General features: G+C 37.4%; 5 protein-coding genes across 7 annotated transcripts; 2 read left to right on the top strand and 3 right to left on the bottom strand.

The window, feature by feature from the left end:
- Nucleotides 1-1,193: 1,193 nt before the first annotated feature.
- LOC130741449 (uncharacterized) lies at nt 1,194-1,986 on the bottom strand. Its single transcript, XM_057594364.1, has 2 exons — nt 1,905-1,986; nt 1,194-1,738 (listed from the first exon to the last, which is right to left on the bottom strand). Exons 1-2 carry the CDS (start codon nt 1,946-1,948, stop codon nt 1,426-1,428), a joined length of 357 nt encoding a protein of 118 aa, XP_057450347.1. The 5' UTR covers nt 1,949-1,986; the 3' UTR covers nt 1,194-1,425.
- A 241-nt stretch (nt 1,987-2,227) lies between these two features.
- On the top strand, nt 2,228-4,829 carry LOC130741448 (leucine-rich repeat protein 2-like). Its single transcript, XM_057594363.1, has 7 exons — nt 2,228-2,936; nt 3,023-3,155; nt 3,242-3,313; nt 3,414-3,557; nt 3,643-3,714; nt 3,796-3,867; nt 4,452-4,829. Exons 1-7 carry the CDS (start codon nt 2,858-2,860, stop codon nt 4,516-4,518), a joined length of 639 nt encoding a protein of 212 aa, XP_057450346.1. The 5' UTR covers nt 2,228-2,857; the 3' UTR covers nt 4,519-4,829.
- A 400-nt stretch (nt 4,830-5,229) lies between these two features.
- On the bottom strand, nt 5,230-8,151 carry LOC130741447 (probable polyamine transporter At3g19553). 3 transcript variants are annotated; one of them, XR_009020365.1, is made up of 3 exons: nt 6,808-8,151; nt 5,655-6,244; nt 5,230-5,554 (listed from the first exon to the last, which is right to left on the bottom strand). XR_009020365.1 is itself a non-coding variant. In XM_057594362.1 (3 exons), exons 2-3 carry the CDS (start codon nt 7,764-7,766, stop codon nt 5,713-5,715), a joined length of 1,491 nt encoding a protein of 496 aa, XP_057450345.1. In that variant the 5' UTR covers nt 7,767-7,825; nt 7,971-8,151; the 3' UTR covers nt 5,230-5,712. The 3 variants fall into 3 exon arrangements, 2 of the variants coding, with proteins under 2 accessions (XP_057450345.1, XP_057450343.1); XM_057594362.1 differs by having other exon boundaries at nt 5,230-6,244; nt 6,808-7,825; nt 7,971-8,151; XM_057594360.1 differs by having other exon boundaries at nt 5,230-6,244; nt 6,808-8,150.
- A 3,395-nt stretch (nt 8,152-11,546) lies between these two features.
- On the bottom strand, nt 11,547-12,714 carry LOC130741443 (uncharacterized). The gene is made up of 3 exons (XM_057594357.1): nt 12,550-12,714; nt 12,221-12,465; nt 11,547-12,140 (listed from the first exon to the last, which is right to left on the bottom strand). Exons 1-3 carry the CDS (start codon nt 12,604-12,606, stop codon nt 11,978-11,980), a joined length of 465 nt encoding a protein of 154 aa, XP_057450340.1. The 5' UTR covers nt 12,607-12,714; the 3' UTR covers nt 11,547-11,977.
- A 204-nt stretch (nt 12,715-12,918) lies between these two features.
- On the top strand, nt 12,919-13,791 carry LOC130741445 (40S ribosomal protein S29). Its single transcript, XM_057594358.1, has 3 exons — nt 12,919-13,112; nt 13,365-13,464; nt 13,551-13,791. The coding sequence occupies exons 1-3, from the start codon at nt 13,051-13,053 to the stop codon at nt 13,557-13,559; spliced, it is 171 nt and encodes a 56-aa protein (XP_057450341.1). The 5' UTR covers nt 12,919-13,050; the 3' UTR covers nt 13,560-13,791.
- Nucleotides 13,792-14,002: the final 211 nt, after the last annotated feature.

Here is a 14,002-nt window from a genome sequence, read left to right as displayed (position 1 = left end):
GAGGGGAGGCCAACCAGAATTGCTCTCCGTCCCACTAAGTTCAATGACTCAGACCTTGGGAAAATTCCTTCTCGCTGCTAGAATGGTACTATTTTGAGGTTCAGAGTTTTTGGTGCTTCCTGCTTTCCAGTATTTTCTCAGAAACCAGCAGTTGTATTTTCTCTTGACTTCCATTAATTTTTTTTCATGAATGTATTCTGAAGGTGAATTGAATTATGAGCTGCTTCTTTTTCTTCTGGGCTTTTCATGAAAGTCAAAGTAATAGGCCTATTTATATGAATCTTCAAGCTTACATCATTCTATCTAAAACTGGGAGGTCATTGCCATATTGGTCTACAAAAAGGGTAGCTTTTGAATATGGATGATCATAGCATCCGCATCCATCATAACCTTTTTTTTCCTTTCTGTTTGGAGGTTCTGTTCTGTCCCTCCTTTGCTTTGCTTGATTAATTTTGTACTTTGGTAAGGTCAAGTTTGATTTGTCAATGTACTATTTTTCATGCAGACATGTCAGATCTACTATCCAGAAAGAGAATTACCTGTAAGTTTGACAAATAAACATTTTGATTAGCATTGGTTTGTACCAAGCTTGGTTCTTTCAATTTTCTCTCTAAGTTTGACAGAATTCCTTCTCTGTAGGTTTGGTAACTAAAGATGTGAAAGCCTTTAAATGGTGTGGTAATGGCGGATCGGTGACAAGACGTGGAAGCTGCGATTGGTGATCTGAACTTGTAATTGTTCAGCATATTTAGCGGTGGCAGCAGCTCTTGTGAACTGAAATACAAGGTTGAATTCCGCCCCAAAGATTCCGCTTTCCACCCTGTAAGTTTTTAATGTGCTGTGTGTTTTTATGTGACTTTGTTTATGGGATGCTATCAGTTCTTATTATTTTGTTCTTTTCTAAAATTTATTTAATTCACACCGTTAGTTATTATATCTGATTGTATATATTAATTTCATCACGATTGTTCATTTTTATAACAAACTTGATTTCGAAAGTCCTTTTTTGTGTAACATGCCTAATTCAATGAAAATACGCAATTGATCATTTGTTTTACTAAAATCTTCTCATGTATCATACCCAATTAATCAATAGCTACCTGCACATGCTTAAAAAGTCACAATCACAAATAACTTAATTAAATGTGGATCCAGAGAGGTTATAAAAACTAGTTGCCGAGAAATTTCAGGTGTAACCATTAAAAATTACTTGTTCATATAGCATGCATTTTTTATTACTAATTAGTATTTCCCCCAAATCCAAAAATACTAGTCTGGACTCTGGAGGCAGGAAGTGGAACTGGTTACTTGTACATTACAAAGGCATGCAGGTGTGGTATTGGGGCTGGTAGCTTATGATCAGATTCATAACAATTGATATTTGACTCATCAATTTTCTGATCAGGCTGGTGAGTATTAGTTCAATTACAAGAAAATAAGTTGATGGAGAGGAGCATGAGCATCTGGCTTGGGAATGGGATTGTCCACAGCATCAACAGCATTATTTCTGAACCAGCAAGTCTGACCGAAATTGGCTGCGCCGTCCGGAACATCTTCCATCACCCACTCATGGCCTACAGGGAAGTATATTCCTGTCCTCGGGTGTGGAATCCAGCATCCATTTCCTCTACTTTTTGCATCTCTAGAGCTCTCTGTCTCTAGCTTTGCAGTGGGTTGAATAGTAGTACCCAAGCGTTTGCTGGTTCCACTCTCTGCATGCTTAGCTCTCCTGCATGATCTTTGAACACAATGCAAAATCTTAAAATGATCTTTGGCTATAAAAAAGTTCTCACGAATATCATTCAAATGGAGTATCAAATTAATTATGCAAAACAATACTAAGAAGAAATGAAACAGGACATTGTTTACATTAGGCCATCAATTTGATGATTAAAGATAATTACCGGAGAAACATGTTTGATTTGGCGAGGCCACTTCTAATTGCCATGAGCTGGTTGGCTTGCTTTCTGGATGGATATCAAAGCCTTCAGCCCGTAATGGGAATTTATAGTCATCGTTAAGTGATGTGAGGATCCAATAGAGAGAATAAGTTCTGTGAACAAATGCAGATGTGAAATTGAGAGCCAATCTGCGGTTATAATTAAACCTTTGATTTTTTGTGTACATTGATTGCTAAAAGAGCACCCAGGAATGTATTAAAGCAATGTGTATGTTCTCAGCAGAAAAAGAAATATGAATGTGAACTTAAATCGTGAGGTTTTCTTGCTGCTAATAGGGAATCAATCTATCATGTTCAACTTTTCAGATTATATTTGTTATTAATTAGTATATATCAGTTGTCGGAGTAGGAGAGTGATTATTCTCTCGTACGAAATGCGTGTCAAAATAAGCACCCTGGAATTGCATAGAGATTGACTCAAGTAATAGTGTTCTCGGATAGAGACTTTCTCTTTCTGGCTGAAACAAGTTAGCAGCATCCGTCAATTAATAAAGTGTTTCTCTACCTATATTATAGTTATGCCTACCTGAGTCAATGTAAGTGTATTCATTTCGTGTCAATACAATACTCATGCCAGGTCTTTCACGATTCGCAGTTTTCTACATGCTTATAAATAAAAAACTACTACATGTCTTAATTTATATACTTAAAAAAAACCAAAATTGTAGCACGTTAGTGGAGGTTAGTGAGTGGGGTAGATGGAGTATTAGATTTAGACAGGTGAAGTGAAGTGAGTCAATTTGGGCAGGGGTGGTGGGTCCTTCATAGAAGGAAAGCGTGTCAGTCTTGACTTTTGGTCTGAGTCTCGAGTCGAGTCTTCATTGATCTATCTATTCTCCAACCAAATACTATAACTCTCAATCTCTCTTCTTTCTTCCTTCCACATTTTTCTCTAGAATGACTTGTTTGATTTCCCTTTCTGTTTTACTTCTCCTCCTTCAGTATCCTCTCTCATCCCTCTCAGCCAACTCTGAAGGTATCTATCTATGTTCCTTTCCCTTCCACTCCTTCATTTAATTGCTATTACAATTAATTCATGAAAACTGGTTTTGTTTGTTGAAGGAAATGCTCTGCATGCTTTGAGAAGCAAGCTTTCTGACCCCAACAACGTGCTCCAGAGCTGGGACCCTACACTCGTTGATTCCTGTACTTGGTTCCATGTTTCCTGCGATTCCAACAATCATATCATTCGCTTGTAAGATCCCATTCCCATTCCCTTACTTCTTTTTCTTTTTTCTTTTTATCTCTTAATTAATTTAATCCCCTTCACTTCAATTTCAGGGACTTGGGCAATGCCAACATTTCTGGAACTTTGGCCCCTGAACTTGGACAGCTACACCACCTCCAATACCTGTAGCCCCTCCCTTCCCTTCCCTTACCTATTTTCAAAACATGCCCCTCAACTCAACTTTACTTATTTTTCACTAACCTGGTAAAAAAATATTAATTGCAGGGAGCTCTATGGGAATAACATAGGTGGGAAGATTCCTGAGGAACTTGGTAACTTAAAAAACCTTATTAGCATGGATTTGTATGACAACAAATTTGAAGGAAAAATTCCAAACTCATTTGCCAACTTAAACTCACTTAAATTCCTGTAAGTATCATTATATGTGAATTGAATGATAGGTTAATCGTTTCCTGTTTTGCTCACCCTTTTTCATTCATTATGATTTATGTAGACGGCTAAACAACAACAAGCTCACAGGATCCATCCCTAGAGAGCTCACTCATCTTAAAAATCTCAAAATCTTGTCAGTTTCTGTTTCTATACTTTTTGCAATTTCATTTGAGGTAATTGATTTATCTGCTAATTTGAAACCCCTATTGTGCAGTGATGTTTCTAACAATGACCTCTGTGGAACTATACCAGTAGATGGCAACTTCGGATCTTTCCCAGCGGAAAGGTACTGTAACTAACTGTGTTGTTGTAACTTGTAACTGTTATCCCTTTACTCTTGCTGATATTAAAAACTCCATTGACCTGTAAATCAATATGTTGTGATACTTGCGCTAGTTTAGCCATTTACAGTATAGTTTCTCACATCAAACATGTCAAATGGTTAATTTCAGTAGGCACTAGGCAGAGTCAAACCAAGATACTTTACCCCCATACACCATGGTTCTGAACTTCTGTCAAAATGCAGCATTAAAACTCTGAAAACATCAAGTGCCCATACTTACTGCATCTGCATCACTTTCTAGAGCTTTTACCTTGTCAAGCATCTAAGCAAGACAGATAATTTGTATAAGGGCTCTAGAAACTGTCCACCAATTCAATGCCTAGCTTATATTTATCATCAAAGATTAGATGACCATATTTGACATGCATACATGAGATAATTTGCAGAGTGAGGATGGTCACTCAAACTTGAATTCGTAACTAGTATACTCTATGGCATAAAATCTAGACATTTGTAATTTGAAGCTATAGTGATTCAGATTTCTTCCTGCTGTTGGATTTACTATATGTCTTCTACTTGTGTTTCAGTTTTGAAAATAACCAACTCAACGGCCCAGAGCTGAAAGGTCTGGTTCCTTATGATTTTGGGTGCTGAAGAAAGCAAGAATTCACCTATCATCCTCAGACTGCTATGGAGAGGCTTTCTTTACACTAGGGCAGAACAGTATCAGAAATGTGTGCTTGCCAGAAAACAAATATAAATACGTTAACCTGTGTGTGTCAATTTATCTCATAAATAAGATGATGATGATGTTAGCATCTGTTTGCAGCCTGAATGGCAACATTGCAGAGTTTCTAACTCTGATATGACATTAAGATTAACTAAACATGTCTCAGTTCCAAAAAACAATCTTGTTATCTGTAACAGTTTATTTTCAATTCCTGAGAAAGCCCTTTTCTGATTGATGATTTGTTTGGCAGAGGAAGAAACACATTTCTCTAAAAAGAAAAAAGTAAAATGCTACTTGAATAACCCTTTTTCAATGTAGCATAATTGTACGAGTGGGTTGCCCTTGCCAAAAGAATTATTTTGTACACTCCGGTAGTACTATATTCTAAATTGTTCAGCACAAAAAAATATTCTAAATTGCAAAATTCAGCGTTGTTAACTGTATAGACCAGCAATTATGCTTGAAGTTTGAAAAAATGAAATAAAACTCCGCGTTACTGGAGATAGTTCATGAGTGGCTCAAAAGAATCGTAGAGGTTTGCTGCCTACTTCTCCTGTTCAGTTTAGACGAGCGAAAATCTCATATAGAAGTGAATCAAAATCAAATCAAATTTGCTGCCTACTTATCCTGTTCAGTTTAGACGAAAGAAAATCTAATAGAAGTGAATCAAAATCAAATTAAGCATTTTTTACAAATGAAAATAGCTACAATTCTTTGTATAATTAGTGTCAAGTAGTGTCTAGTACAAGGAACGATACAAACAAGATCTGGTCATGCCATGTTCAGCCATCCCACGACCCCACCTCTGCTCTCGCCTCTTTGGAGGTTGACTGTGTTTAGGTTTAGTTCTAACGTGCGTTCAGCTTGCTTGGGGAAGTGAGATATCGCATTACTCCAAACATGAAAGAGATCTTATGCATTCATTGGTGTTCTACTCAACTGAACTTAGGAATAGAGAGCCTGAATCAATCATTAGAAGAAAAATTAAACAAAAAATTAGGATACAAACTAGAATAAATTAGCTCCAGCATAATAGATAGCCAAACCCCTTTCTTGCTACCTCAGCAGTGCACAAGCTAAAGTAAAATGTTGCCTGGAAATGTTCAAGACAAGATCCTCTAGTTTGGCTTAGAATCACTTCGCATTAAAGACAATTCTTCCTCCACACTAGCAAATGGTGAGCTCTCAAAAAGCTCAACACTCTTGTTTTCTTGATCAATCATTTCTGAAACAACTGAATTGCATGGCTGCCAGCCTTGGGAAGGCAAGGAAGGTGGTTCTGCTTCAAATAGTATCCAATTCTTATTCTTGGCATGAACCAAGATAGGGTACAGGATAAACCCCACCAGAATCACTGCTCCACTCACAAAGAATGTTCTAAAAGAAGCCAAACACATAACAAGAATAAGCAACAAGGCAGGAGGCAGGCAAAGCATGGCCGCCCAAAATGTTTGCAATGGAACTCTGTATGGTCTAGGAAGATTTGGCTTCTTCAATCTCAAAGTAATAAAAGCTGCAAACTCAAGAAGCATTCCAATAGCATATAAGAAATTGAGGAACTCTACGATTTCTTGAAAGCTCATCCATGACAAGAAGATAACTCCAGTGGCAGAGAACAAAATGCTAACTGTGGGCGTTCCGTACTTGGACCTACAACGTATATTGTATCATGTAAACCCCGGATCATTGATATTTTTTCATTTAAGCAATTCATATTAATACTGAAAGAATTTATCTAGAACTTGGTTAAGTCTTAAATGCAAGGTAATAAGGACACTGCAAATTTGCTTTAAGGAAAATTCTTCAAAGATTCCTTCCATTCCATTCTTGAAAATAAATAACCTTTTGTTTATACATGACCTAATAAAGATGAACATACTATACAAAGATTAATAGGATAGCTAGGATGAATGCATACTTATAACATGGTTGGAATCCCTTCTATGATAGATTCTAAAGCCAGAATCAATTTTTGGGAGAAACTTATGTGAATAGCTTCTGAGTTTCATAATTGATTCCGATGAAGGAGAAGCTGATCCAAACATGCTATAAGTTATAAGTTAACCCGTCCCACACAGCTCGCCATTTGAGTTTTTTTATTGACAGATAATAGGGGGCATAGTTATAGTTGAATGAATTTCATTTCTTTTTCATTTGGAAAAGAAAATTAAGAAGAAATTATTATATTGAGAAGCGAAGCTATGAAATCAAACCTTGAAGAAAATACAGCTGGAAGCATTCCAATCTTGCTCATCCCTAGAAGTTGAAAAGCATCACTGCTCATTTCTGCTTCAAACAAGCCCACGTTAGACATGGCAGCAGCAGCTTGAATCCAGAGTTTGAGCCAGAAGCCACCAATTAACATGCCTGCCTCAGCAAAATAACCATCTGTCCATTCACTTGGGGAGGATCTCAAAGCACCTGTTCCCGCAAGTAGTGGAATCAAATATGAGGAGACCACCAAAACTAGTCCTCCAAGGAGGGCTTTTGGGAATGTTTTAGTGGGATTTTCAACCTCTCCTGCAAGGGTACTTGCCTTGTCCCAATAATTTAAGTTCCAGAACAAATTATTGAAGTATCCTCGCCAATCCACCTTGTTAAAATCTACAAGAAGCCATCTCCTGGGCCTAATTTGAGGAATGGAAAGAAGGGCCATTACGAGGAATGGGGAAAGGGAAAAAACTGCAAGAAGAACAGCAGAAAGACCAACAATGTGAAGGCCTCGGTAATTCAAGTAAGTGAGTGAAACTGTGATCCCTAAAAGAGCAGGGATTCGAGCAATGAGCTGGTTAAAGATTGGCAAGGAATGCTTCAAGTAATCAAGGAACAAAACAGGGTAAAGAGCATTGTCCATGACCCCACTGAACCATTTCCAAAAGCCTTCCTGAAAGCCCCAAAAAGGTCCAAAAGCTGAGGAAATCCAAATAACATATCCACCATTGTGAGGGAAGGTTGTGGAAAGTTCAGCTGTGATGAGAGCTTCAGGAAGACTCCATAGAAAAGGGAAAATCAAGAATCCAAGCAAAGGTAAAAGAGGACCACCAGCAGCCCTGACAGAATCCTCTACTCCAAAAGGACCCCCAGATACTTGATAGAAGATTAGAGCTATGAGAGGCAATAATGTTAGTGTTGGGTTGGATTTGTTCACATGGTTGACTTCACCTTCACCCATCAATTGAGAGGTGAGAAAGTGATCAAAGTTTATAACGTTTGGAGTACCCTAGCTAGTAGCTGAATCAAATACATGAACATGACCACAGTGAGAGAGGCATGGCATATATAGCAGATTGGATTACATGGTATAGTGTTAATTCATTTATAATTGACTTACAAGGACACTAACTAATAATAACAAGAAATGTCAAAGCAAGTGAACCTTGAAGATGTGGCGGAGCGGAGAATAGAATAGCGTAGAGCTCCTGAGCTGAAATCCAAACATAGGATGGACGCTCTCTTTCCTGAATTTGCAGAGATCGAGGCCACTGAGATCTCTTCGTTTCATTTCCCTTGCTTCATCAAAACTTCACTGCTCTGTCGTCTGTAACAATACTTTTCTTCTTCTTTACTTGTGTAATTGATTTTCGAGTAAACAGCCATTTTGGTCCTTGATTGTGTTCACTTATGATGGATTAGTCCTCATACTTTGAAAATGGTCTTTTTTCGTCCCTGAATTTGTTGTCATCGGTCAAGTTAGTCCTTGATTGAGTTTTCCGTTGGTCCCTTAAACGGAAAAGTCCAAATGTCACCATTTTTGCCACATGGCTTGACACGTGGTCAATGACTCAGATTGTAACCTTAGTCAATTTAGTCCCCTTAGAAAATAAAAATAAAAACTCTGAAATTTGAATTAATAAATTCACAACATCTTCATCACCTTCATTCACAACATCTTCATCATAACCATTCAGTAAAGAAATTCTAAAAAAATCAATAACAAACCAAGAACGCATGACCAAGAACGGTACAACAATATGAAAACCAATAAAAATGGGAAAAATCAAGCAAAGGCTAGTGTGCATAACAATCAGATTATTGATAGAAATTAATGAAATTAGAAGCTAACAATCACAGTGGAAGAAGAACAGTGTGCCAACGTAAAATTTGATGAAAATTAAAAGCTAAGAATGTGAATCTATGAGGAATGAAACACATACAACAGATGATAGAAGATTAATTTTTCCAAAAACAAATCATTTTTAACAAATTCAAACCCAGCCCCATTCAGATCGAAGCACCCAGATCCAGCCACCCCCAACCCTATAAAACCCAACAACCCAGTGATAGAAGAACAGAAAAAGGTGGAAAAGTAGAAGGGGAAAGAGACCAGTGTGGTGGGCGTGTATGAGAACTGTGGTGGTGAAAGGTAGTGAGAGGAATCACCGTTGTCGCCGAGGGGAGAAAAGGGCTAACTTGGTGCCGTTTTTGTCGACGACGTCCAAGGAGGAGTACATCGCCGCCGTCGCTGGAAGAGTACAACGACGTCATTGCTGAAAGGAGTAAACCCGTTTGGAACTGTGGCCATCGCTGAGAATAGAGCGACCTTGGCTCCGTTTGGAACCGCAGAGGAGAGGACACTGCTGGTGCCGTCGTCGACATCAAAGGGAAGAAGAATCACGCGTGGGCAGAACGCGCCGCCGGATGCTCAACCTCTTCAATGAACCCACCGTCGCAATCGGGGCAAGCCACCGTGTCCTGTCTCCACACCCTCATAAACTGACTGTACCTGTAGCACCAATACGAAGATGTCCCAGAAGACATCATCTAGATCACAAAAGATCGAAACTTTACCCAGACCCAGAATTCAAATTATCCAAAATTTACACCCAGATTCTCTTACAATGACTACATGTATGCACAATTGCAGACTTTTTATTTTGTGAAGAAAATTATAATGTAAAGAAATAAGGTGGCTATGCGTCTCCTCAATTTCAATCTCAAACTCTCGTCACTGGATCCATGGATGGGGGTGGCCATGTATTATGGAGTTGGGATTTAGGTTAGGGGTGGGTTTTTTATTTCTGGGTTAGGTTGGGTTTGGCTTTTTAAATTTCCGGGTTTGGGTTTTTTAAGATTTAGAATTATAGAAGATGAAGAATAAGAAGATGGAGGATGAACATTTGGGGATTGGCTAAAATGCACTTTTGGCCCCTGATGTTTCAAGTTTGTGCAAATTCTGCCCCTACTCTATTTTTGTCGATGTTTCTACCCCTCATGTTTTCAAACAGTGCATCGTCTACCCCTCATGTTTTCAAACAGTGCACCGTCTACCCCTCCGTCAGGGGTAGACGGTGCACTGTTTGAAAACATGAGGGGTAGAAACATCGACAAAAATAGATAGGGGCAGAATTTGCACAAACTTGAAACATCAGGGGCCAAAAATGCTTTTTAGCCTTGGGGATTTTGTGTTTGTTTTTTGGAAATGATGAAAAAAAAGGTGAGATTGAGGATGAAGATGAAGATGAGGTTGAAGATGATGAATTGATGATTAAGTGACTTTCTGTAATTTGAATTAATAAATTCAATTTTTTTATTTTTATTTTCTAGGGGACTAAATTGACATAATAAGATGTGAGTCATTGATGATGTGTCAAGCCAATGTGGCAAAAATGGTGATATTTAGACTTTTCCGTCTGAGGGACCAACGGAAAACTTAATCAAGGACTAATTTGACCGACGACGACAAATTCAGGGATGAAAAAAGACTATTTCCAAAATATGAGGACTGGTTCATCATAAGTGAACACAATCAAGGACCAAAATGGCCGTTTACTCTTGATTTTCATTTGAGGATTTTTTTAATAACATTTCAATAATTGATTTCATTTGAGTTTTTTTTATAACATTTCAATTACTAAAAATTGATTTACCAGCAAATATTGGTCTAGTGGGGTAACAAGTTAGACCCCATAGTCATAAGGGTGGAAATGACATTTATTAAGAGGGACAACTATGTTATTAATAATTGATTTTATTCGATATTTGAGATGATTTATTTTTTATAAATACACCACGTATATCTCTACATGAAATAATGAGAAAAGAAAAAAATTAAGAGAAGTAAAAAAGATCACATGAATTCATTTTTTCTTTTTGGTGATTTTTTTTCAAAAGCAAAAGATATTACCATTCATAATTCTTTTTTACTTGTTATTATAAATAAATAGCTTAATTGCATTTTATATCCATAGTTTGGAAGTGGTTTTGCTTCCCTTATTTTTGAGCAAAAGGATGATACACTTACCATTCTTTTAATTTTCATATGCTTAAAATCATGAAATTTTCCAACAATGATATATACACACCTCATTTTTTTAAACACTTAATTTCCACATATTTTTATTTCTATCTCTCTTCTCTTATCATCTATTACATCTCATAATTGATCATTCTTACTTTTTCTTTTCTTCCTATCTCACTCCTCATTCCACCTCTCTTGGAGGTGTGAAAGCAACATTATCCGAAATTTTCACTTTCGTTCAAAAAAAAACAGGTTTTAATTTAAAACTAAAAAAATTATCTAAATTTTGATACACTTTGAAGGAATTTGTAGAATATAAGATCAGAGACCCCGAATGATAGCTCAAGTGGTAAGAGTTAAGGAACATATGAGTTAGGATGTGAAAGGTTCATGGATTAATCACTAGAGGGTGCAATTTATCTTTACAATGTACCAATTTAGTTTTAAAATTGGTGTGAAAATTTATTTCTACAGTATAGTGTGTTTTCTGTGGATAGCAGAAACTTTTCTGTGGAAAATTGAGGACATAGAACTAAAAAATAAAGCTAAATCCAATGCAAGAAGCCAAGAACCATTGCTAAACTAAAACATACTACTTAAGCACATAGTAGTCATGCCAATTGCTATAAAATGGAGTAAACAAAGGATCATAAGTCAAGGAAGCCGAGCTTAGTTTCACAAATAGTACAGAAATTCAGAATAGGCAAAATCCTATGAATCATAACAACTGCATTATCTCAGTAATTCATAACACAGAATCCGATTTGCAACTGAATTGTGGTGTTCTAAGATCACCAAGGTAAGGCAGCAAAAGAGCAAGCAGAAAGGGGGTGGGGAAGGAACCCAAAATCACCCATATGTAATTTTAACTTCCTTATTATAGGTAGAAGTCACAAACTCCACAAACAAGACTACAGTGTATAAAATATACTCGAGATTAAAAGATACCAAAGTCTCTCCCATGTTCTATTAAATGCCCTAAACAAAGCATTGTAGAAGATACTGATGCAAATAAGAAGGTATATTTCCCTTAAAATGGCTCATCCAAATGCAGGAATTAAAAAGATCCAAAGTCGCAGAATATAGTTTGTAGATGCTCTCCAAAACTAAATGATAAGCAAATTTGCCATGGACTACTGTAAAGCTCAAATTCCAGATGAAGTTTGAATAGAAGGAAGTTGAGTTGGTCGCAATGGCGGGGGCTCGCCAAATTTCAACAGGTAGGCAAGTTGATAAACAGGACGCAGTTGTGCAATAAGTTGAGCATCCAAGTAAGCGTCACAAGAGAAACACCAGACTGAGAGATCACTATTTGACAAAAAATAAATTGCATGAATTAGGCAGCACAGGTCCACAAGTATAGATAGATTGATGTGAATTGAAAGTACCTGAAACTGAGGGCCACAGAATGATTTGTGTCCTGAAAATGGTGGAGCATATGCTTGTTGACAAAGCGGCTACAGAGCACGTCCTTGCATGACAAACACAACCAGTTTTCAGTCGGATGTTGGCACCTGTTGCAGGGAGTGTTGGGGATTGGAATATGGGTAAGATCGAGTGATAAGGAGGCGAGGTGATCGCAACAAGTTCGAGCATCGACCCAACCAGATTCAGAGCCGTAATCAGCTTCTTCCTGAATGTTGAAATGTTTAGAATAATAAGAATGGAATTCTGAAGCTGAACTATTAGGGTTAGAGACGAGAAGAGAAGAGAGTACCTGCGGCTGCGGACAAGAAGAAGAAGAAGAAGAAGAAGAAGAAGAAGAGGAAGCCATGATTGAGAGCCAGCCGATCAGAACGTCTGTTCAATTGGGAACAGAATCCCCTGTATTACAGATCAATTCTCACAATTTCAAATATATACGATAGTTTTGGGTAGCACAGAAATTGAAATTGAAATTGAAATAATCCCTCTCTAATATGTCAATTTTGTGACGGATATACTATCCATCGCAAACATACTGACAAGGTTTTGTGACAAATTTATTTTCCGTCACAAACAACTCCAAGTTTAAATTACTTGAGGATATTAAACGAAACAAACACGCCCTAGGATCAGGATGGGAGTGAGTGTATATAAGTTAGGGTTTTGATAGACATTTGATTTGTGTTGTGTGCGAGTGTCTAGGGTTTTGCGTTTTGTGTGTTCTTTGCGGCGCGCAGCAAAAGAGAAAGAGAAAGAGATAGAGATAGAGATAGAGATAGAGATAGAGATAGAGATGGGGCACTCCAATGTCTGGAACTCTCACCCCAAGACCTATGGACCTGGTTCCCGCGCCTGGTATGTTTCGTAATAATATAATTAAGCATGCATTTACCTGGCTCATGATTCTGGAATTCTGTTTTTGTTTTGTTTTCTCGAATTAATGGTATTTCTCGGCATAACAAGTTCACAGTTTGCCTGTCAAATTTCCTTGGATTAATAATTTCAAAGTGATTACTCATAAAACAAAGGAAATTGCTCAACTGTCAATTAAAAAGTCAATGCAACTCTCTATGTTGGTGATTGTGAATTTAATTTACTGTTCTACAGCCGTGTGTGTGGGAACCCTCATGCAATTATCCGCAAGTATGGGCTTATGTGTTGCAGGCAGTGCTTCCGCAGCAATGCCAAGGAAATTGGATTCATTAAGGTAAATTAACAAAACACCTTACTTCCTAGTCCAGTACAGTGCACAACTTAACTTGGTTACTCATCACCTCTTCTTGGTTGTTGCAGTATCGCTGAAGGATTCATTTCCACTTTGATATGATGATGCTGCGGGGATGTTCTTTTTTTGTTTGACAATCATGTCACATTTAGTAAATTTATTTTGTGTATCATTGTTTTGAGCTATCTGCATCTTTCTCAGTGATTCTATTTTGCGATTATATTTGTGTGGTGTCTGTTCTACGATAAACCAAATGCCTTTACTCTGAATTTTATGATTATAGCAGGGGAAGGTGACTTTTCTGTGTCAGGGTAAAATTCGTTTTGCAAATTTGATTACTTTTTTGAAATAGAAATCCCTCAAGATTCTGTCCTATTGAATATGAAACACTTTGAGTCATATTTGGTGTTTCATGTTTGAAGAAGGTTTTATTCCATCGTTGGTTTAAAAAAATCAAAGGATGGATCGGCCAACAAAACTAGTCTGAATAATGGACTATTTTTCGTAATTCATTAATATA

The sequence above is a fragment of the Lotus japonicus genome, chromosome 2 (assembly GCF_012489685.1).
Source record: "Lotus japonicus ecotype B-129 chromosome 2, LjGifu_v1.2".
Classification (NCBI taxonomy): domain Eukaryota; kingdom Viridiplantae; phylum Streptophyta; class Magnoliopsida; order Fabales; family Fabaceae; genus Lotus; species Lotus japonicus.
The sequence above is the reverse complement of the archived record's forward strand: the minus strand, read 5'-3'. Positions and strand labels throughout refer to the sequence as shown.

What these genes read in the sequence shown, in the direction of transcription:
- LOC130741445 (XM_057594358.1), top strand. Translation starts at nt 13,051, where the DNA reads ATGGGGCACTCCAATGTCTGGAACTCTCACCCCAAGACCTATGGACCT. An exon ending in GGACCTGGTTCCCGCGCCTG is followed by an intron (nt 13,113 to 13,364) that starts GTATGTTTCGTA and finishes ACTGTTCTACAG; the next exon opens with CCGTGTGTGTGGGAACCCTC.
- LOC130741447 (XM_057594362.1), bottom strand. Translation starts at nt 7,766, where the DNA reads ATGGGTGAAGGTGAAGTCAACCATGTGAACAAATCCAACCCAACACTA. An exon ending in CCAGCTGTATTTTCTTCAAG is followed by an intron (nt 6,245 to 6,807) that starts GTTTGATTTCAT and finishes TATACGTTGTAG; the next exon opens with GTCCAAGTACGGAACGCCCA.
- LOC130741448 (XM_057594363.1), top strand. Translation starts at nt 2,858, where the DNA reads ATGACTTGTTTGATTTCCCTTTCTGTTTTACTTCTCCTCCTTCAGTAT. An exon ending in AACAATCATATCATTCGCTT is followed by an intron (nt 3,156 to 3,241) that starts GTAAGATCCCAT and finishes CTTCAATTTCAG; the next exon opens with GGACTTGGGCAATGCCAACA. An exon ending in CTACACCACCTCCAATACCT is followed by an intron (nt 3,314 to 3,413) that starts GTAGCCCCTCCC and finishes TATTAATTGCAG; the next exon opens with GGAGCTCTATGGGAATAACA.
- LOC130741443 (XM_057594357.1), bottom strand. Translation starts at nt 12,606, where the DNA reads ATGGCTTCCTCTTCTTCTTCTTCTTCTTCTTCTTCTTCTTCTTGTCCG. An exon ending in CTTCTTGTCCGCAGCCGCAG is followed by an intron (nt 12,466 to 12,549) that starts GTACTCTCTTCT and finishes TTCAACATTCAG; the next exon opens with GAAGAAGCTGATTACGGCTC. An exon ending in TCTGTGGCCCTCAGTTTCAG is followed by an intron (nt 12,141 to 12,220) that starts GTACTTTCAATT and finishes TTTGTCAAATAG; the next exon opens with TGATCTCTCAGTCTGGTGTT.
- LOC130741449 (XM_057594364.1), bottom strand. Translation starts at nt 1,948, where the DNA reads ATGGCAATTAGAAGTGGCCTCGCCAAATCAAACATGTTTCTCCG. An exon ending in AAATCAAACATGTTTCTCCG is followed by an intron (nt 1,739 to 1,904) that starts GTAATTATCTTT and finishes TTGTGTTCAAAG; the next exon opens with ATCATGCAGGAGAGCTAAGC.